The 24,719-nt window shown below is 35.2% G+C and overlaps 1 protein-coding gene across 2 annotated transcripts in view; it reads left to right on the top strand.

The window, feature by feature from the left end:
- The window catches only part of siz (Brefeldin-resistant Arf-GEF family protein schizo), a 180,846-nt gene extending 167,655 nt beyond the window's left edge, over positions 1 to 13,191 (top strand). For both annotated transcript variants that reach the window (XM_085953771.1, XM_085953772.1), the window contains exons 20-22: positions 5,625 to 5,715; positions 6,196 to 6,365; positions 7,588 to 13,191. In XM_085953771.1, coding sequence (XP_085809897.1) covers positions 5,625 to 5,715; positions 6,196 to 6,365; positions 7,588 to 7,988 — 662 coding nt within the window. In that variant the 3' untranslated portion in view covers positions 7,989 to 13,191. The remainder of the gene's footprint in view (positions 1 to 5,624; positions 5,716 to 6,195; positions 6,366 to 7,587) is intronic.
- The last annotated feature ends 11,528 nt before the right edge of the window (positions 13,192 to 24,719 follow it).

Genomic DNA, 24,719 nt, shown 5'->3' on the forward strand with positions numbered 1-24,719 from the left:
GCTCTAATTCCAAAAAGTGATAAGTCCACATTTGGTCAAAATCGAGAAAAATATACGCACATATTCTTTGTATAATTTTACACAATATGTATTGATCTATAAATTCCAAAACGCGACATAACCCTATGAAAAAAAATATTTTAAGTCTTGATTTATTACAAAAAGCGCCACGTCGTCCGTGTTTCATATTGTTTAAAGCTTGGTTGATTTCGCGCGTGTTTAAGTCAACCAATAAGAGAACGTTCAATATTGAAAAGGGCGTCTCCCATGCTGTAGCATCTGGTAAACTCATGACAGTGTCACCAAAATATGTGCCTTATGCGGAGTAAATTAAAAAGTGAGTTACAAATAGCGCTACGTCCAATTTTATTTTGCCTATATTTATTACATTTAAAGAGTTTATCGGCTGAAACAAATTGCCATTCGGTTCTAATTTCGACATAGAATACAACGGAAAAAATAATCTCACGTTAAAACAAATAATTGAAGCTTGAAACATAAAAACGTTGTTTCCCGAAAATATTGAATTTTTGTAATTAGACGCCTAATTAGATACCAACTATCTTCATCGCAATCTTAATTGTTTCATTACATCATCCTGTAGATCTAATGAATATACCATGTTATTTTGTTGCATTGAATTTTAACCACTGAATCTTTGTCAATATTCATTAAGAGGACGTTCTACAGAATTGGCCTTGAGAATTGAAAATATGATTTCTTAACATGTGGTCCATAATATCTGGTCTACTAGTTAATATAAAAAGGTCGTGTGAAAGTTGTTTGTGTCAATAAATTTGCTCTATGACTGATCAGACTCATATTTCACATTTATTTCATCAGGGCTGTCGAAGACATAAATCATAAATAATTATAATTTAAAATTTTTATTTATAATATGTATTATTTAAGTTTTGTGCATCTAATGCCGGGTCCACACTGGCAACAAGTTAAGTTGCTGGCAACCTCGTTAGATTTTACGATAATTATGATGATTATCGTAAAATTTCTTAAGCAATTATGGTCGTAAAATTTAATGAGGTTGCCAGCAACTTGTTGCCAGTGTGGAAATGGCTTAATATCCACTGTGGTTCACGTAGTGGCATGGACCTGGGGTTAACTAATTCAGGAAGTCAACACCCATGATAGAATTTTTTCCAGTTTTGGTTGCATTATACCTATTCCAAAACTCTTCTTTAAAATTCGTTTCCGATTTTATAAATGGAAATTTCTCGGTGTACATAGTAAACAAACCTACGAATAAAAAAAGACAAGAAGGAACATACTGATTCATCGCAGTAAAATCTGGCAATCAAATTCGCCATTTTGAAAAGCGACGATTTTGCGTAAACAAATATCACGTGGTCTGTACGTGTGCGGCAAACTTCGAATGTGTTTGTAATTTTGTGTATTTTATGTTTGTGTATCACGCATTGTCGGCCATATTTGCCGGCCTTTCTGATTGCCGTGATTTGTACACATCTTCCTTCCTGTCTTTTTTTATTCGTAGAAACAAACAGTATTTTTTATTAGTTACTAGCTGAAGTACCCGGCTTCGCACAGGGTCGCTTCGTGGTTATATTTATCTTAGATATTTGAAAAATAATAAGAGGTAATTATTTTTTTAATATTAAAATATCTGTGTAATACAATATGGCAATATGAAAATAATTCTAATAGGAGTAAAGGTCAAACATAAGAACACTAAATTAAAATCGAATCCAAAATATGAAAACGTTATTAATGTTATTAATATGTAGTAAAAAAAAAAAAAATTGGATGGAACAAACAAACAACAAACTTTTTATTTTATATAATAATAATTTAGAAACCTTCGCAGGTGTGCGCACAACAACTGACAAAAGTTTCATCGCAATCGGATGAATGGTATGGGAACGCATACGAATAGTAGAAGATGATTTTTTAATTCAGAAATATTCATGGGCATGCGCATGACAACTCACCAAAGTTTCATTGCAATCGGATTAATGGTATAGGAACGCATACGAATAGAAGAAGAAGAAGATGGTTGTACTAATTCAAAAACCTTCGCGGGCGTGCGCACAACAACTGGTCAAAATGTCATCACAATCGGATGAATGGCATAAGAACGCATACAAATAGAAGAAGAAAAAGATGATTGTACTAATTCAGAAACCTTTGCGGGCAAGGGCACAACACTTGATCAAAATGTCATTGCAATCGGATGAATGGTATAGGAACGCATACGAATAGACGTAGAAGATGATTTTCTAATTCAGAAATCTTCGAGGGCATGCGCACGACAACTCACCAAAGTTTCATTGCAATCGGATGAATGGTGTAGGTACGCATTCGAATAGAAGAAGAAGATGATGGTTGTACTAATTCAGAAACCTTCGCAGGCGTGCGCACGACAACTCAACAAAGTTTCATTGCAATCGGATGAATGGTATAGGAACGCATACGAATAGAAGAAGAAAAAGATGGTTGTACTAATTCAGAAACCTTCGCGGGCTTACGCACAACAACTGGTCAAAATTTCATCGCAATTGGATGCATGGTATAAGAACGCATACCAATAGAAGAAGATAGAATAGAAGAAAATGGTTGTATCAATTCAGAAACCTTTGCGGGCGTGAACACAACACTTGATCAAATTTTCATTGCAATCGGATGAATGGTATAGGAACGCATACGAATAGAAGAAGATAGAATAGAAGAAGAAGATACGTTAAAGTGCCCACCACCACCCGTCATATATGCACAACCGTGGATATGCACGGCCGCTTTCTATGACGCTTTAAACGTGTCTGAAAGAAGTGATTTTAAGTGCTCATTCCGTCCCGAGACGGAGCCGCACGGGACTGATGCTGCAACCATGCACCGTAGTGCTGAAAGAAGAAAGTTAAGAAAGAAAATGTTTGTTTTTGGACTGGCTCTGCTGTCCGCTGACGTTAAGCGCTTTGTGTACCCGCATACTGAGTGTCACGAATTGAAATGGATGAGTCTACAGAAGAGTCGGGACTATCCCGCTCCCCATACGACGCTGCAAATTTCTCAAATGCCGCAAAGTTGGCCTCGGTTGCTACCAGATCTCCATGACCAATTGGGCCCGTGTGAGGACGGACCCTGGCAAACAGCTCCGCTCGTTCGAATTCCATAAGCGGGCAATCCCAGAGGATGTGTTCAACATCTTGGTGGTCATGCCCGCAGGTACAACCCGGCCCATCTACTATCAAGCCAAACTCGTGGAGTCTGGCGGCGAAGTTGCCATGGCCGGTGAGGAACTGGCTAATCCAGTGCGAAGGTTGGAGTCTTCTAGTTTGGTGCCTGCAGAATACGTCTGGAAAAAAACGGTAAGTGTGCCGCCCCTTGGGGGAGGCGGTCCACCTCGCCTGCCATGCCGCAAATGCGGTCTTGTACACAATGTCACTTACAGTCTTCCTGTAAGGAACGTCCTCGGATCTCTGCGGTGGTGTCAGATGGACACCGGCGAGTATTGTGCTGATCCCCCTCAAGAGGAGGGTGATCGATCCTCTGACTTGGACGTGCAGATCGAGGGGTAGCACCCCCGCGAGTACGGCAAGCGCGTCAGTAGAAGTTGTGCGGTAGGCTTTGGTAAGCGAGATCAGCGCAAGTCGCTGCCCGCTTAATAGTGCGCGTCTCACGAGAGTTAAGGAGTTTACTCGAGAATGCCAAATGCTGGAGGCGTAACCGGCAATTCCCATGAAAATTGCGCCGTATGCAACCTTAAGGGCTCTAGGCTTAAGTCCCCAATTGCTGCCCGCCATTCGGGCCATTCTCTGATAGGCCGAATTGGCCTTAGAGACGGCCGTCTTGGCGTGGTGAACGAAAGACAGCTTGTCATCAAGAATTACTCCCAGATACGTAACCCTTTCGGAGAAACGCACTGAGGTCTGGCCAAAACGAACCGTGGGCGGCCGTCGAGTTATGTTGACCCGAGAACTACCCCTGAGGAGGACAGCTTCCGTTTTGCTCGGGGCAAAGGTCAGCTTGTTCAGCAACCCCCAATTAAGGATTCTGCCCAAGGCGTCCGTGGCTGCACGCTCAAGTGCCGGTCGGCTGGTCGCCCCAACAAGCGAGAAGAAGAAGATAGTTGTACTAATTCAGAAACCTTCGCGGGTGTTGGCACAATTACTGACGAAAATTTTATTGCAATCGGATGAATGGAATAGAAACGCATACGAATAGAAGAATATAGAATAGAAGAAGAAGATAGTTGTACTAATTCAAAAACCATTGCGGGTGTTACCACAACAACTGACGAAGGTTTCATCGCAATCGGATGAATAGTATAGGGACCATACGAATAAAAGAAGATAGAATGAAGAAGAAGAAGAAGAAGAAGATGGTTGTACTAATTCAGAAACCTTCGCGGGTGTTGGCACAATTACTGACGAAAATTTTATTGCAATCGGATGAATGGAATAGGAACGCATACGAATAGAAAAATATAGAATAGAAGAAGAAGAAGAAGATGGTTGTACTAATTCAAAAACCATTGCGGGTGTTACCACAAAAACTGACGAAGGTTTCATTGCAATTGGATGAATGGTATAGGGACCATACGAATAAAAAAAGATAGAATGAAGAAGAAGAAGAATAAGAAGAAGAAGAAGAAGAAGATGGTTGTACTATTTCAGAAACCTTTGCGGGTGTTAACACAACAACTGACGAAGGTTTCATCGCAATCGGATGAATGGTATAGGAACCATACGAATAGAAAAATATAGAATAGAAGAAGAAGAAGAAGAAGAAGATGATGATTTTTCTAGTTCAGAAACCTTCATGGGTGTGCATACAACCACTTACCAAAATTTCATTGCAATCGGATGAATGGTATAGGAACCATACGATTAAAAGAAAATAGAATGAAGAAGAAGAAGAAGATGATGATTTTTCTAATTCAGAAACCTTCATGGGTGTGCATACAACCACTTACCAAAATTTCATCGCAATCGGATGAATGGTATAGGAACGCATACGGGACAGACACACAGATAGACAGACATACAGACATTCATTTTTATATATTAGTATAGCCTATACTCTTTGCGCAAGTGCAAGCAATAATTTTACAAAGTTTTATCGCAATCGGATGAACGGTATGGCTGCGCATTCAATACGAACAAACAAACACACAAATATTAATTTTTATATATTAGATATGAAGTTGGCATTGAATTTGTTATAAAATAATACACAATTAAAAGATTTTGAAATAGAAAAAAACACATTTCCAAGCTTTCAGCCGTGCTCACTCATGCATGTCATTCGTCATTTAGATAAGTATATACACATTTTGATGTTATCTTTGCAAAGTGCGAATGTAATGTTTTCAAATAATTGATATGGATTAATTATACCATCGTATTATTTTCTCGAAATCATAAACATACTATAATAGTATTTGAGTATCAACCTATGTTCAATTTGAATTGGGTTATAATACTAATATACCCGTATATATATCAATAGTTAGTGATTTTTGCGAAAAGATCGATTTAAATTAACGAGGTCCTTTTCATACTGAATTAAATTTGAATGTCGAGCTCTTCAGCGGCCCCTTAAGGTTTAGTTTTCTAAGGCAATATCTAATCGGTGTTTGATTTTATTTGTAGTAGTTGAGAACAGGGACAGCGGAGTGGCCGATGTAGAATTAGAGCATCAACAATTGGGCCCAGATCAACTACATCACCAACAAATGCACGGGTAATTATATTTCCTATCATAACCAAACTAAAAATAGCTACTAGTGTCAACTCAGTCAAAAATAATTGTCATGTTGAGTTTTTTTATTAATATGTCAAACATTCTAGACAAGAGTGTACTGGGTTGGGTTCTACTCTTCAATCCAATTTCTACATCTTGGAGAGATGTTGAGTGAATGATTAACTATTAATTCACATCACTAAACGTATGATGCTAGCCGTAGTGCACTTACGAGAAGATCAAAATTTAGACATTTTTCAATATCCCATGATATTGAAAATTGTCTAAATTTCGAGAAGTGGCAAGGCAGCCTGTGATTCTTTTGGCTTTTCGGTCAGTGACAGTAATATTTTCAAATATTTTGGTATTTTTGATGGTCTCAGTAAATAAAATATGTATATACATACAAATTACATTTATAAGTAGAAAGTCTATAAAGTGAGAAAATGCAAATTTATATTTGGTTCTGTATTTTTTCAGTCTTCAAATGGGCGGCGACACTGTGGGTGTACCGGGGGTGGTGGGCGGTGTGAATTACCAGCAATATCATCACCACCATCATCATCAAGGCCACCACCTTCACGCCGGGCCAGGAGTCGTTATCAAGAGGAATGTGCTCAGCAATTCTTTGGTCGACATCAATGACCCTGGTGAGTTTCAGTCTACATGAAATATTTTTCTCTGTTCTTGTTAATTTTAATTCTTGTTCTAACTAAATATATTTATTTATCGTATTATTGTTATTTGTTACGTAATTTAAAAGAATTGTGAACTTTAATTTATCAAAAAGATTCTAAAACGCTGTTTTGCTTGTTAAAGCAAAGTCACATGCTGTTTCTACTTCTATTTACTTGAATGTGGACCTAATATGTACACAGGTTGAGTGAATGATTAGCAATCATTTCTGGTAACAAAACGCTGTTCAGATTTCAGTTCAGTTTATGATAAAGTAAGCAAACTACTTAATTTACTAAACCTACTTGATTAAATGAACAAATAGTCGTACATATAAGCTAAGATGGGTTGTTTTTACTAAGTAACACTGTTACATCTTGTGTAGTCATCATGGCCCCCACATCCTGAAGCGGGCCCCCAGGCCACGATGTTTGGCGGGCCCCCCAACCTATCGCTAAGGTTAAGGGGAGTTTGGTGTTCTACAGTAGTGTTTCCCAAATGACATACCCGCGGAACTCCAGGGTTCTGTGTAAAATAAAGGGTATAATGTATATTTTTAGCGATTTTTGGTATTTTTAAATAAATCCGCTTGAATTGTCGGCACTCAGCGTCATATTTTGAAGTAACATGTGAACCTTCGCCAAGTTGGATAAATAGTCATTTTTATTAGTCAGGAAACACACTAAAACTAATTACAAAATAAAATTTTACCCGTCTAATTGCGAATTTTTTTTTTACTATTATAGCAAATTTGTAGTGTGTATATCTCGCTTAACTGGTTGACCTGCCACGCCGGGCCCCTCCTAAGTCTGGGCCCCCAGGCTAGAGCCCTGTCAGCCCCCCCCCTTGTGGGGGCCATGGTAGTCATGTCAATCTATTATGTAATTCAATGACTACAGTCCGACAAGAAGATCTAAGCAATAACCGGAAGTCGCCAGTGCGGTTAAAAGTGGGAGGAGCTTGTTAGTTCACAGATTTAACACGTGGACAACTCGTCGCTAACCGGAAGGCGCTTCAATCGGAGTGCGGTTAAAAATGGGAGGAGCTTGTTAGTTCACAGTTTTAACATGTAGCGAAGAAGATCCTGTTGGACAGTAGTGTTGAAATTGACCATCTATGAAACAGTATTCTGATTTGAATATGCCATGTTATTATATTACACTGAAACCAATAATACATTTTGTGTATTTTTTTCAGTGGCTCTCGCGCAAGAACGTCTCCAGAGACGCGGTTCCGTTGGTTCGCTGGACAGCGGAATGTCGGTCTCGTTCCACCACTCCAATTCGACGCGAGCACTTAACCCGCCTCCTAATCATCAACCGCCCACTTCCAACGCCTCTCCATCCTCAGTTCTGTGCCACAAGACAGTTCCGTTCGCCGCGCACGGTCCGCACGGAGTCTTCCGACAAAACCAGGGAGGGAAATCATCCCCCGTTGTTTCATCATCGTCATCTTCCCAAGTCGGCTCGTCCAGCAGCGGCGGCGGATTTTTAGGTTTAGTTGGGATCGGCGGCGCCGCCCGAAGCAGAAGGGAAAGGGGCGGAAGTATGGGGGGGCAAGAAGGAAACGGCAAAGCGGGGAAGACGACGGAAGTCTGAAGAGACCGCTGAACGGTACAGGAATTTAATCGAATGTCCTTCTGGATAGACTGCAATCGACTGGTATAATTTGTGATTGATTACTTGTCACCGCACTGTATAGTAATTCTTTGCTTGATTACAGTTCAATAATTATATTATGGGACTGCGTAACGAATAGCCGTCGGTGTCTCGAGAAGAATGTAATCGGCGAGGTGCATTGTCAAATTATTAAGTTGATTACTTCTAACGTTTATATTATAGAAAATAATATGATGTTTTTGAATATCTTGATGCTATGATTGAAAAGACTGATCAAGAGTATAGGAGTTTGGATCCAGCTCCAATACTTTAAAGCTACTTTCAATGAAGGATATGCTATCATGATTAACCTCATGTACATGTGTTAACATCTTAGGTTTTCTGAATATTTATACTACCATTATCCATGTCCTCTTTGGGAAGTATTGTTTTTAATTTTAATCTCTCTAATATCGATGATTAAACGTTTGGACTGACAATTCCAAGGGTATATTTTTCACCGAATTGTTAAGGACAGTCAGTCAGGATTCAATGCTTGCTAATGAAATGTCATTTAAAATTACATATTGTAATTTTGTAAATTCGCTTTCTCAATTTCTGTCCTGTGATGGATGGCCAAATGAAAATACATTTTGATAGGTAGTTGTATTTTTGTAGAGTAATTGAATTACTGCTTAGTTGGATTGCAAATACAATCTGTGAGAGTTTGGATAATAAACGGAAAGACTGGTAAACGCTGTCTAGATGTAACAGCAAGGTATATTGATAGCAGATGAGCTTTGATCTGAGAAGACTATGTAAGTTTTTATTGTCGGAATATGTAAAATTTCATAATGCCGTTGGTACAGAAATTCATTTTCTACGCCTTGGAGATTCATAATGATGTAACACGATTGAATATATTCTATGTTTTTTTACATTCACCCTACATTGTATGGTTACCAGTGTCTTTATTAACAATAACATGATGTGCAATACTTTCTGTATAATCAACATTCCCCTAAATCGAAATTATCAGATATTGAAGTTTTGTTTATTCCACCATCGAAGGAAATACCTTTAGGTAACGAAATGAATAATAGGTGTAATTTATTTATCTCTTTTTGTAAAATATTACGTGGAAAGTAGATGTACATATATAAGGTTATTGTTTACAAAACTTTCATTAACTTACTTGATAAATGATACATATTAATTTTATGTGTATATATATTGCAATTTTGTGTGTAAGTTTCAATAGATGGATACTTAATGTATCAGGGCATTTCGTTTTGCTGTTGCAAGTTTTTAATATGTATATAACATTCGGATCTTGTGGTGATTTCAATGTCTTGTTTTCGGCAAGACAACTTGTTCCATATAAATATGTATAATATAAGTTTTAAGTTACGGCTCGCTCGTACAAGTGTTATCCAATAGTAAAATAATAATTGTGAATTCTCTAATGATAAATAACTCTGATGGATACCCACTTGTCAGTGTATGTTTGTATATTCATTTTAGTCATGTATAAACGTTTCAACTTTATCTCTTAATAGTAAATAAATTAATAATTACATTATAGTCTACGTACTATTAATATTTATATTTCCGTGTATTTAAATGTAATAATCTTTCAATAATAAGAATACATACTATGTTGTGGGACTTTTTTACCATTTTAAGATTCCCACAAACAGTTATTTGGGTATTGGAAAGAATTGATCTTCTCTAGGTCTCGTGTGATGGTTTTATTTTGATTTCTTTTTAAATAATTGAAAATTTAAATATTCCAATGATGCATTTGTTTTTATTTAATACATTATAAATTTGGACCATTGTTTCATTCCATTTTTTGTTTATTTAAAAAAAACTTTTTATACTTTAAATTATTACTTTTCTATGCATCATGGTGAGGTATGTACTATTGATAATACCATAGTAAAGAAACAGTATTGAAATGATATTCACTGAACCACCAGATTAATTTTTAATAATTCCACATGGATGTAATAATTGCCTATTGCTGTTTTTCCTCCTACCATTTTTTCATCTAAAAATTGTAATGAAATGCTTTCTTTCAATGAGTCTGTAATAAACTTTAAAAAATGAAGGAGAAAAATTAATCTCTCTGTATTATAATATTCATGGTATATAAAAGTAATAATATAGATGTAAACAATATTTCTTGAAGTTGTCAGTTTGTTGTTAAATTTAAAACGTGTTCTCAGTCTTTGTCACTGAAATTATTATAAAATACTAATGGAATTGATTTTTTGTATTAACATATTGTGTAAACATTTGTGTATGTAGATTTTTTCATATCATATTATTACCTTTTCTGTTTTTTTTTGTACTGAACACTATTATCGAAAATATTGTAAATATTTGCAGAGAAAATAACATGACACTGAGAATTAGACACTTTTGGGATTTGTAGGAACACTTGTGTTAGATAAACAATTCTTTTCAATAATAAAAGTGAAAATACAGTACATAATCAGCTTCATAATGAAATATTACAAATGAAGATCGGTGTTATGTTTGCTAAGCATGCAGTTAATTTAAAATACAGTGCCTTTGTGCGGGAAAACGCTTCAATAATCTAGATTTTTTTAGCTGATCATTGGAATTTGTCATTAAGAAATATTTAGAGCAATAATGATAATAAACTATCTATAACATTTCATGTCTATGTCATAAAACTGAGAATAATTTGGATCATGATCTCGTTCTCAGGAATCAAATATTTGTATTTTCTTTTACGTCACCAAAACGCCTTATAAATGTTGTATGAAATGAGTTTCTGAATATTGCTGAGCACTGATTTATTACACACGAGAATTTACTGAAAGATTTATAAAAATTATCATTTGTGTTATTTTTTCTTGCAAATATTTTCAATTTTCCTGAATTAAAAGGCAGTCCTCATCCATGTCATTTGTGTGTAAAATTTTTCTGAAAGTTGTATAAATATATTTAAAAAAAAACATGACATATTATATAATAAATTATTACATTCTTACATGAACAAAATATCATCTTTTTGAATGTGGGTTCATCTAGAAAAATGGCAAAGTGTAAAATAATATTAATAATTTTTATTATTATTGTAGTAGTTTTTGGTATATACGAGACGGTGTAGTATAGTGTACAAAAATAATATTATGTTTAATTTTTTCTGTACTCATGGTGGTTTTGAATAATTGTAGCACACTAGTTGGCATTTTTTTCACTCAATACTTACATACATATTTTGATTCTTCTTTTACTGAATAGTAGTATGTAATATTTTTTTCTGTTACCATTATCTTCCATTTCTTAGTAGAAACAAGTCTTAGACTTTTAGAAACGATAGAACTTGGATAACAGTGTTATTTTGAATCTAAAGTATTGTAGTTATATTTTCTACTTTGTATGATATAATGGCTCACTAGTGTGATACATCAATTCTGCCATCTTTTAGTACATCACAAAAAGTCATTAATACTAGCTATTATTTAATTTAACGTAATTATTTAAGAAAAAAATGTATAATAATAATTATTTAACTAAAAAAACAGTGTACCAATGTTTATTAATTATTTATATTACTCGTCTGTGTGTGTTTTAGTTTTTTTTATACATAATATTTGTATTGTAATATTATGTAACTGATATAGCTTTCCATTTTATTGTTCGCTTCAAGCATTTCAGATATATTCAATCAAAAGCTAATTTTGACATTATGCATTATTTTTCAATTTTCACAGTATGTTATTTACTCTCCTAAAAGAATTGAAACCAGTGATTTCAACATAAACTCATATTACAGTAGTAATATTTTTATGTCTCTAAATGATTGCCAAGTTGTAGTATCTATATTCATTTTATTGAAAAAATGTAACTGTAATTCATAGTATGATGGTAAAGGAATTTTTCAAAGTATTTTATTTAGATATAACCAAAATGGTAATATTCTATTTCTGAAATAACATGTAGGTACAAATATTATAAATTTAAAATATTCAATTATTATTTGACAGAGTTTATCTCATAAATAATAAAATTTAATCTGTCTGTTCACATACACATTAATTTAATGAAACATAGAATGTGTGTGTTATTTAATTTTGTAATAAATTCAATTTGATGTCGCCATTTCCAATAATGTTTCTCATTCTATTAAAATAATGAATATCCCTAATGAAATTTTTGTATTGAAAAAAAAAGTGTCATGATTAATCAGGGTATTGTCATGTTGTGCCAACAATAATTCAACGTCTCTTACTAAATAATGATAAAATTTACTATTAAAAAGTAGATTTAAACAACACTTTTCGATAACATAATAATGCTTAGTGAATTTTTTGTACTTTGATTTTTAAATATTCAAAATCTGTCTCAATTTTTGCTGTTGTGGTTCTATAAATATTATATAACATTTAATAAAATTTTATTGTAGAACTGATTTGTATTAAGATTTATTTTCTCGAAATTCAAGTAAAACCCGTTATGTATATTTATAATTTTATACTTATAATTATTATTCTGTTAGCATTAAAAAGTTTACCATGCACTAACCAAAGATATTTTATTCATTATCAAGAGAATGAATGTAAAAAAGAAAATATTTAAAATTTAATTCAACTCTACTTATATTTTTATAAATTTCAGTAGAAATCTTCGACACAGGCATTTTTTAAAGTAGTAATGTTACATGCTTGTCTATTTAAAAAAAAAAATAATATACACTGACTTTCAGCAGATATATTTATTTGGTATCATTTTACTAGTCAATTAATAAAGTTGTAATAATTGAAATAGGTATAGAAATTCAACATTTTCAAATAGTTAACAGATTCCATCATTTGAAAATATAGCAAAATGCCATAATGAATGAAAGCTGAGCAATTTGTTTCATATAATATGTAACTAATGCATATTCTTACATGTTAGGTTTTTATGTACTGAAATCAAAAGTCAATACAACATACTACATTTCACTTAAATTCTATATTGAGTAGTTCTGTCAATAAATTAATAATTTTTAAAATTCTCTTGTGAAAAGTTCGATTAAACTAACAACATAATATTGTAATTAACAAGTTTACTGTAATATATACATACTTATTAAAAAAAAAGATCTGTTTTGAATAAAAAATCAATATATTTAAACATGATAATATCTGAAATGATAAGGAATGAAAAAATAAAGCGATTTCAGCTGAATATTTTTGTTTTCTTTTTTGTTTTTATAACTACGCAATCGAAAATATGTTATTTAATTTTTACCCCATCGGTTACCAATCCTTATCTATGAAAACAGATGAGTGTCATTGCAGACTGATAGAAAATAAAAAATTTAGTAAAGTATAGAAGAAATAGTTATTATTGTGGAACAATTTAACTTTGAAATTGCGCAGATTGCGATTTTTTCTGCTACACACGAATTACATAATATGTTAATTTTGATTATTGTTACCGTTATTATTTCCGCACTGCTCTTACATGAAGCATATTGTCATCGTTTTCTCCCACTTGGCGTCATTCTAACTAGGTCATGTTATTTTCTGTCAAAACTATCGAACTCCACGCTTATGTGTTATAACTAACAAATTTCTTTCCTATCAACGATTTATTATTATTATTATTCAACCATGTCCAATCCTAATAGGATCATATGGGCCTCCACAGAGTAGACGTTTGTATTAACAGATTCTGTTTTTTTTACGAGAAATGGATGTCAGCCACTTGCTCAACCTATTAGGTCCATACCCTGACAGACACAAATTAAAAAACAATATGTGTACTTGCCAGATACAGGATTCGAACCCACGGCGTGATAGTTCAACGCTTAAGCCGTGCAGCCGTTACTCCATCGTAATATCAAAAGTACTCACTAGTATACAATGAATAAGATCGTCTGTCATACAATTTTCGATAATGTGCTTACAGAATTTCCCATAAATTTTTTACGTAATATTACCATTAAATTACATTATGCAATATTTTCTTAACTGATAGATAATGAATTTATAGGTGTCATTTTTAAGGATATTGAGATTGGCTAACATGGAATGATAGTAAAAATTGGATTGTCACTTTTATGTGAGCTTTATATATCAAATCAAGGTAGATTGTCATGCATAATAAACTGTAGAGATTGACAATGAATGATTTTTTATTACGTAAGAGTAATTAAAACATAACTTAATTTTTCAAATCATATTCCCAAAGAAGCATGTGGACTCAATGGTAGTTTAGGGTATATAACCAGGGAACTTAGAAATAATGTGAACTGAAATTCCTAATGGATGTGAAGTAACAGGCAACAGATCTCGACTGTGGAAGAATATGGGATAAACTTAAACACGTGTCAAGAATATGCGTGTACTTCGTTCTGACAACTGCTCTCGGTTTATGCACTGACGCTAATTCAATATTGGTGTATTTGAAGGTTGCAACACACTAATGCACGTCTATAATGTCTGGTACATTTTCGTAGGACACCACACATTCAAAACCCTGCGTCAAAATGTAGTGTAATAATCTGTATATAAACCATTGATTCGAGTATTTCAAGTGACAGTTTGGTTCATTTTTGTAGGACATACACATCCAAAACCTGCGTCATAATGTAGTGTATTCTGTTTTGTGTATATAAACCATTGATTCAAGTATTTCAAGTGACAGTTTGCAAATAAATAAAAGTATACAGGTAGAGAGAATAGGGGCTTAAACTCAGTGCTTTAGTGCCCGGGACAATAAAAAGAAATGCCCCATACGTAATACAAAATTTATGTAAAAATGTACCTATAACACCTATACATATAAAGTTCGACATTGCTCAGTTAGTATTAACAGATTTAAATATTACAAATGGATTTACAAAAATGTAATGCGCACTTATGTCTTTTGTCTATACGTGAAGAAGGGGGTGAATTTAGTGGATGTTACAACACATCTGCCAATTTTAATTTGCAACTACACTTCATCATCGTCATCATTATAAGTAGCCCGACAACCCAAGGCAGGTCTTACCCCCGTCTCAGACGGGACACCGGTGCCGCGTTCGTAAGGAGGCCTTTGTGTTATGTTTATGAACGCCCAGAGCTAATGAGTCAACGCATAATTTCGCGATATAAATTAGAACATAAAACTGGCTGCGGTCATAAAAACATGTGTATCGGCGGCTTGAGAATGTAGCGGCCGACGGAAAAGTGTACCGGACACGCTTTGACTCATTAGCTCGGGGCGTTCATAAACGTAATACAAAGGACCTTTTATTCGAATACAAAGGCCTCATTGTATACGAGCGCGACACCGGTGTCCCGTCTGAAACGGGCCTTAGCCTCCTCCAAGAACTTTATATATTCCCCCCTATACTGGGTCAGTGTCCTCCAGGTGTATGCGCCGGCCGCTCGAGCATCTTTGTTGACACCGTCCAATCAGCGGAGTCTGGACATGCCAGTCGACCTCCAACCGTCCTTTCTGGCACCTATGATTTACCTCGGCGGTTGAACACTGTCTATTCTTGCTACATTGCCCGTCCACCAGAGTCTATCAAGTTTAACGAAAGTGAAGATATATTCTTCTTAGAAGAGGTTGTAGATCTCAAAGTTATGCTGAATACACCATTATTCTCCTTCTAGTATAGGGCCAAATATCCTACGCAGCATCTTCCTCTCGAATACATCGAGCGCACGCTCATCGGCCTTGGCGAGAGTCCATTAGTCCGACGTCATCAGAATTTTTGCACGACAGCAGATGATGCGGGACTTTAGCTGATTTTGTAGACCAACGTAGCATCCCATCGCTGTGCTGTTAGCTGTTAGGACTCTCCTTTTTATTTCCTCACATATGACATTCTTGTTGATTATCTGGAAACCGATGTACACAAAACTATCGACGCATTTGAAGAGGTAGTCGTTGATTCAGGGATCTGGGGGATTATATAACTTTACTAGTTGGTTGATTGGGTGGGAAAAGGTGTTCCAATTAATGGGGAGCACCTCAGTCACCTGCGCTTTGCAGATGATATTGTTATACTCTCACAAGACCCGAAAGACCTCCAAAGTAGAATGCAAGAACTCGTGGATGTCAGTCGGTTGGCCTAAAGATAAATGTCTCAAAGACAAAAATGATGAGAAACTATTTTCGGACCCTGCGATTATCTGTATTAATGGCACCCAACTCGAGCAAGTCAGCAGCTACGTCTATCTCGGACAGCAGGTGCCCATAGACGGAAGCATGCACGATGAAATTTCTCGAAGAACAAAGCTGGGATGGAGTGCTTTCGGACGTCTGAATTGAATCTTTAAGAGTGACCTACAATTATGTCTTAAGCGTAGGGTGTTCAACCAATGTGTGCTACCCATGCTCACGTATGGCTGCGAGACGTGGACCCTCAAAACGAGAGATGTCCAAAGGCTAAGAGTCGCACAGCGAAGCATGGAGAGGTGTATGTTGGGCATCACGCGAAAGAACCGTAAGAGAAACGAATGGGTTAGGAAGCAGACAGGAGTACGCGTTGTAATAGACGTTGCCAAACAGCTGAAATGGAGATGGGCGGGGCACATTGCTAGCCGAAAGGACGGCCGCTGGACAAATGCCGTCATCCAGTGGTACCCAAGGGGCACGAAACGGCCACAGGGTCGCCCTAAAAGCCGCTGGATTGACGAACTGGTAAAGTTTAGCGGAAATACGTGGCAGCGAATGACACAGGACCGAGAGAGTTGGAAGAAGCTTGGGGAGGCCTTCACCCAGCAGTGGATTGACCCCGGCTGATGATGATGTTGACTAGTTTATCAGAACGAACATAATAATATGTACTTCGTTTTTGTCTCATTGATCTTGACGCCCGTGTTTTTTGCGGATACTTCGAGGGCAGTAAACGTTTCTATTAGAGCATATCTGGATTTGGCAATGATGTCTATGCATAGGTAAGAATCTGCATTGGTTTACAAAGTACCTACCTCTATTTTTTGTGGTTTCGTAATCACTGCTTTTGAATGGACAGGCGATTAGCCCATCGCATCCTAGATCTCTGATGGGGCTGCTACCTTATGGCATGTTCTTAGGTCTGATTCCTCATCGTTGGTCTGTTTGGCTCAGTAGACCGTTCTTGTAGTTATACTACCGCCAGCATAGTCCTCGAGTCACTGGAATACACAAACCCGTCAACGCAACACTTCACCTTATTACACCGTTCAAGGGATATTTAGAGATATATTTAATTAGATATAATATTTACCCAGATAAATTATTTTTTCGATGGATAAAACAGGTTTTAATTCTCTCATAAGGGCAGCCAAAAGGCAAACACGTTGTTGTGTTTGATTCAGTGCTCAATGAGTTGGATGAATAATTAACGTCCACCCCTTAGATGCCCAAATACTTCGCTGGGAGCTAATATGGTTAAAAAATAATTTTGCAGTAAATATGTTGATAGGTGCTATATTTTTATGTACTTAGGTAAGTATTTTATAAGATGTGCATGTAAACTATTCACATACATTATTATGTATTATTCGTCACTGTTCTGGCAGAAGACACTAATTCTAAAAAATGACATATTGAGTTAGTTATACCAAAATGTTCCTTATTTCAAACTTTACCGTCTGGAAACCTTCTTAATAAATAAACAGTCTTTATTTTTAAGTCATCCTTTTTACGATTACTTAATAAACTCACATGATAGACCATTTCAAACATTTTAACAACTTCAAAGTCAAATTTCTCAAAACTAGTATTCTCCAGTTAGTGTGTTCTGCCAGAACAGAGTCGATATATACTGTACAGGTAAGCCACATACATGATTATCCACCCCTGTTCATACCTAGATATTATATTATTATAAAACCTGCATACTTTAAATTCTTTATAAGTAGTCACTAGCTGGGTACGGAACTACCTACTTGTCTCTGGAAACATATTCTAAGGCTTCTTTTCCATTCCGTGAACTCGCCTATTCACATATTGTATAATTGTATTGGACTTTTTATTTGTATTTAACATACACGTGACAAAGTATTATTGTTTTAGACATTTTAAAAGAGTCCGATGTCAGGCTTCATTTTGTAAAATACCTACATGTAATTTTTCATTTTACACCAGGCGACTCTGAATAAATATTTTATCAAGATATCATTATCCATGCACCGTATTCACACTACATTGGAGATATAAATTAAAATACTGTTTTTGAAAAATTGATTGATGAAATATCAAATTTTCTGTTCTATTCTGATTCAGATTTATTCAAATATCGGATAAGATAGGAAGAAGGGGAAACCATCAATAATACTCGTAGAACGATCTACCTACCTAAAGATCTACTTACAAAGGATGCGAATGATTTTAATGAAAAAATAATGTCAGTCAGGCTTGCACACAAGTGGGGAGATTCGGATCCGGAAAAAATACAAATTATTTAGGTGAATGAACGAGGTAGATGATCGTGAGGCATTTCTTCTGAACGGGTTGGTTCCCACTCCTCTCGGTATTCTACCCACACGCACGGCCTGTGACCACTGGAAGACCCGTGTCATTCACGAATTGATACCGTGTGGGGCATCCAATGTTTGCTGTAACATTCTGATGCTGCTCGTCTAAAAGATAAAACAGCACAAAAAAACACAAACGGACACTAACGATCCTAATAATAATAATTATGACCACTGTGGAAACTTCTTGTGAATGCGACACAGTGACGTTCCTAAACAAAATGCCGCCCCTAGGCAGTGGCAAAATGCCGCGACATATTTTTATACAGTATTTTTTATCATCCTCTTTCATGACACCAATATCTAAGAAATGTGTTGTATTGATATATACCACTAAATCTAATTTAAATGCCATTCCTGCCTCAGTAGACAATATTTCAAGTCCACGGTTTCAGGTTCATTTAAAAATACACCCGACAACTTCCAAAATTCGCGAGTGACAGGTAAACATACCTGTTTCGATAAATTTTGAATTAGATAAGTATGTACCTACCTACAATTCAAATATAATTAGAAAATCTGCACGTGTCATTGCAAGACGTGACCAAGAACAACGAAAGTAAACTAGACATCACGAAACCGAAAAAAAAATATTGTCCTGTTAAAAATTTTATAGTAATTAATAGGTACATTTTGTTTCCAACCAGTGAGCTGAATTTTTTAATGGAAAGATATTTCCGTTGTTGCTAAGTTTAGGTAGCTATTTCTATATATACTCAATGATTCTCCTCGATTTGCCGCCTTTCGGGTAACTGCCGCCCCCAAGCGACAGCTCGCAATAACTCGTAGCTGATGACACTTAATTATACCTGCAGTGTTATGTGTGTGTTTAGTGTTAGTGTTACTGCGGTTTTAAGTGTTATACCTAAAGTTCGGAGTATCTGGGTATGGGGAATGCACCAGAATAAGTGTTGCATCCGTGATTGCAGCGACGAGAAGCTATACGTGTAAGGCGCGTTGCATGTGAAAGACAGAGACACCTACTAGATTTTGTTAACCCCACCCCCTTCCGCCACCTTAGTAACGAATAATAAATTATTATGGATATCGTTTTCGAAAAGGACCCCCCAAACCATTTTTATGAGTGTGCCCCCTGTATTAAGTAAAATATTATATTATGTAACGGACTTCTGTTAACAGACTGTAGTTCGACGAATAGGCAAAACAGTTGTTTTTTTAGACGCGTACATATTCACGTACCGACCGGGAAATATTTGTCATTATGTGGCATTTTTAAGGCTCGCCGTACCGTAACTGAGGGCAATAAGGATACGTCGATAATAAAAAATTCTCCCTTAGTACAATTTGTCTCATTGTTGAGGATGGTTATCACTGAAATTACAGGCATTGCCAACAAACTCCTTCCATCTAGTACGATCATGTGCTAATCTCAGGGGCGCTTTTCTTTTGCGAAAATGACGCAATCGATTCTTCAGAAAATTTTAAAGGGGGGGGGCTCGAAACAATTCAAACCAGTCATAAAATAATGTAAGGAAAAATATTTTTTATTGAATATGAGACAGTGATGATACATCATAATATTAGTGATACGTATCTGTTCGATAAGTTATGCTATAGATAGACCCTTTTGGTATTAATTGAACGGAATTTATTATGTTGGGTAATATTAAATTTTACTACTCAATTTTTCAAAATACACATTTTCTTAATATTCCGGTATAATTTAATTATTAGGTACTGTTCGGTTATGAGGAATACAGCAGAAAACACATTTTGAAAATACCCGATATACTGGATTATTTGTTAGTTTGGGTTAGTTTAGATTAGGTTAGGTTGGGTCAGGTTAGGTTAGGTTAGGTTTGGTTAGGTTAACCTAACAAATAATCCAGTTTATCGGGTATTTTCAAAATGTGTTTTCCGCTGTATTCCTGATAACCGAACAGTACCTAATAATTAAATTATACCGGAATATTAAGAAAATGTGTATTTTGAAAAATTGAGTAGTAAAATTTAATATTACCCAACATAATAAATTCCGTTCAATTAATACCAAAAGGGTCTATCTATAGCATAACTTATCGAACAGATACGTATCACTAATATTATGATGTATCATCACTGTCTCATATTCAATAAAAAATATTTTTCCTTACAGCGCATCTATTCTATACACAAGACTGCTTTCGGCCGCTACGACAGCTATCTAGGGTAGGTTTGTATCGAAGTATTATAATTTATTGTAACAATTACAATAAGTTAGCCGTATAAACAGTCAAAACTATCTATCTCGCTCTAAAATTTAGCATAGCCAAGAGAGGAACTGTTAAAACATAGCACTTATTGTAACAATTACAATAAGTTAGCCGTATAAACAGTCAAAACTATCTATCTCGCTCTAAAATTTAGCATAGCCAAGAGAGGAACTGTTAAAACATAGCATTTATTGTAACAATTACAACTAACTTATAGTAATTATTACAATAAGTGCTAATACTTTGATATAAACCTACCCTAGATAGCTGCCATAGCCGCCGATAGAACTCTTGTGTATAGAATAGATGCGCATGAGCTCAAGAGATCCATTGATATTTTTACTATGTTGGTTGGAATTTAAGTTTTTTAATTTTATTTTTAACGTAATGAGCCTCAAAATTAGTCACTGTTTCTGGTGTCCATGTCCATAAACTCATCACTAGGTGATCTATTTGTTTCATGAACGCATGCTCTCACGACCTTCTTTATTTGACGCCACCAGGCAACGATTATTTAACATTAATTTGCATTGACTGACAACAAATAAACAATTACGAAAATTTAACATAATATAATTAATTGTCACTGATATATAAATATATAAAACAGTTTTTCATTTGCACTATAATATAGTGTAAATTGATTTATTCTTCCACAAATCTACAAATATTATTTTACTGATAATAACAATTGTCCAGGTATATCCATCTTATGGATATCTTTGAGAGGAGAGTTTTGAGAAAAATCTTTAGGGCTGTTCTAGAAAGTGGCATTTGGAGGTCAATGTATAATGAGAAGCTGTACACACTTCATAGGGGCGAAAAGATCACGTGGAACATGAAAATGCAGAGACTACACTGGAAAAAACCTGGACGGCCGAAATTGAAATGGCTGGACTGCTGCACAGAATAATGCTCAGCCAAACTGGAGAGTGTCGGCAATAAATCGTCCAGGATGGAGAAAATTTTTGAAGGAGGCCAAGATCCGCGAAGGGTTATAGTGCCGCAGAAAGTCTGAACAAACAAATTTGACACCCATCACAATGTACCTACTAGTATAAGAAAAATCATTATCATGTTCTATCCTAAGTGCCTCCATTTTAAGTGAAGGTTATATTGACAATTTTTTGTCACGAGGAGTATTTATTAGCTATTCCCTGAACACATTGGGTCATTGTATGGGACAAAACAATCTTGGAAAAGCAACATGCATTTTTGCAAATCGCAGAATCGAACCCGCAATCTAAGGTTTCTGAGAGGACCACTACCAACTAGACCATTGTGGGTGTATTTGTATGTATACATACTGGTATAATTTGGTTTTATGCACTTTGCTTATTCATCATTTACAAGAGGCACCGTGAGTGATTGGTAGAGTTTTAATTATTTTGAACATCAAGTAGGAGTAGAGTATAATACATTTTATTGCACTTTTTTGCACTCTTTACTATACTGATAGGCCTCTTTGCTTGATTACCTCGCATAATATTAGATCAAATGATATTTACTTGTATTAATATAATGTAGTAATAAATAAATAGAGAGATAATAATATATGTAAAAAAATATATTTCTAGAATATATTACATAATTTTCATCCTAGAGCCGGAGTGCAAAGTTTATGAAGCATATACTCTACCTACAGTGGCGATTTTATTTGACGCAGATGGCGCAATTGATTCATCGGAACATTTAAAAAGCGGCCTCGAAATGGTTTTAAAAGTCATTCAGTTAATAAATTATACAAAAATCTGAAATATTACTAAAACGCGCCACTGAGTACATACCTACATCAATATTATAATATTTACAATAATTAATAAAATTTGTGCAAATTATTAAATTCAACTCCTCTATTACGCATCTGTTGTGCTTGCGATATGTACAAGTACATTTTCCGCAGGCTTTCGAGGAGTCACTTAGTGCATTCTGTCGCAGCTTTTCCAGCTGGCCGACTTCGCTCTTTGATACCTATTGGTTACCTGGAATAATACTATTGCAATGTCGTCATTACTGTGCACATTTTCAAAACTAAAAACTCACAGATTGACAGTTTTAACACTTTGCTGTTAATTAACAATTTTGGGTAGAAAACCTTACTTACGTATGTCATCCAGTCACGCTCCAAACTTTGGGACACAGGGAAAGCACAATGTCAAACCAGTTCTATTGGTTCAGTAAAGGTTCAGTACCATGTGCCAACCCTGCAGCTTATGAACTCAAGTGTCCGTGACGGGATCGTAACAGCGTAGTCCTAAAATTCTGCGCAGACATCATTTCTCAAATCTCAAAAGCCGATAGGTACCAAACATGACAATCCATTAGAACGTTAGGTAAAAACAAATAGTTGGATAACAGTCAGCTGATATTCGAAAGAAAGATTCTGAATAAATATTGAATGAAATTAGTTGACCCAGCATAATCAAAAACTTTAAAATATTCTGAATGAGATTGTTTGGTCATGATCAACGAATCGACATGGGAAGACCAGACTGGAAAGGATTTGATCCAATTTAATTTGGTTGGAGGAGTGTTGAGAAGCCCAAGTTACGATGCTTGGAAGGGTGCGAAAGTAATTTGCATCTCGACAACTAGATGAAGTCAGGGGTGTTGCGCCAAGAATTATCTTAACCAGTTTCAAGCGATTATAAAGACATCGTCAAACGATTAGAAAGCTGACAATATACGTTTAATATGTCGGTTGAATTGAGTCACACTGTAGGAATTTATTTTTAATTCCAATTATTTTGTTGGTCACAACGTCATGTTTCAATCTGACTACGTATTAAGTTTTTGTGTTGGCACCATATTGTGTTCATACACATAAGCCCGGTCTCACATACAAACTCTTTTCGACTGCAATCCGTCGAATTTGTCGATATGATTTTGTTGTCATTTACAAAATACATTCAACTTAATGTACTGCCGCATATAACAATTTTTACTCAACATGGACCGCAGGTAGAACAGCAAAATGATGCATCGAATTCGTTATGGCATTTAGAATGGTCTCGCCTGTGTGCGCAGAAGAGAGTTGCAGCATTGCCGGGCGTTTTGAATTATGACTGCATCGCATTCGAGTCGATTTCGTATGTGCACCGGGCTAACTGTAGACTTCAATAAATTGAATCTCGATAATGGCCTCAGCAACGAGGCCAAAACGTTGAGGGAAGAAGGGGCAACCAAATAAGGTGTCATTCAAAAACTTTATACGATAACAGATAACCGCGAAATTCTCAAACAATATTCATACTCTGATCTTTAAAATAATAGGTAATACAAAACTAAATTATTTTGTGTTAACAAAATAAAGTGGTATAGCTATACGATACTTAATATGTTATTATGTACATATGTGTGTATTATGGAATGTTCAACGTAGCTAGTTGTTTGTTACATTCGTATTATGCTACGTGAACCTGTGAACTTGCAGGGCTGCAATAAAAGCGACGTACTCAAAATAATGTCAATTTACAATTAAACCTCAAATCAAATAAGGTGCAAAATAAATGCTGTTTTATAGGAGCATTTATATATGATAGGTAAAAAGTAAAAAATATTATTAGGTTATAATATTATGAAAAGAAACGAAAGTTTAGTAATACCACGCAACTTCAATTAATTCAATACGTCATATTAAAACATACCTACTGATATATTGAAGCCGAATTTTAAATTTGTTTTACACATTTTATTGTGTTAAGGTTTTATAATTTATCATATATCGAACATTATAACAGTGTGTCTTATTTATTGTATTTTTAACGTAGTTTGTTATTACTATACGAATGATAATAACCTGCGATTGCAATGGAATTAACTAATTAATTCTTAAAATAGGATCACTCGGTGTACATTTTTGTGTGTACTATTCACGTTATTCAAAATAAATATTCAGTATGTAAAATAAATAAATTAAAATTTGATTTATACATTTACTGGCAGTACTGCTGTATAACATTCGACCGTGTTTAGGAAAAATGGCGTAACCCTCACAGATCAAATTTTACAGGAGGGGCAAAAAACGTTTT

The sequence above is a fragment of the Rhyacophila brunnea genome, unplaced genomic scaffold (assembly GCF_057557595.1).
Source record: "Rhyacophila brunnea isolate RB1 unplaced genomic scaffold, BYU_Rbru_1.0 scaffold_4, whole genome shotgun sequence".
Taxonomy (NCBI): Eukaryota; Metazoa; Arthropoda; class Insecta; order Trichoptera; family Rhyacophilidae; genus Rhyacophila; species Rhyacophila brunnea.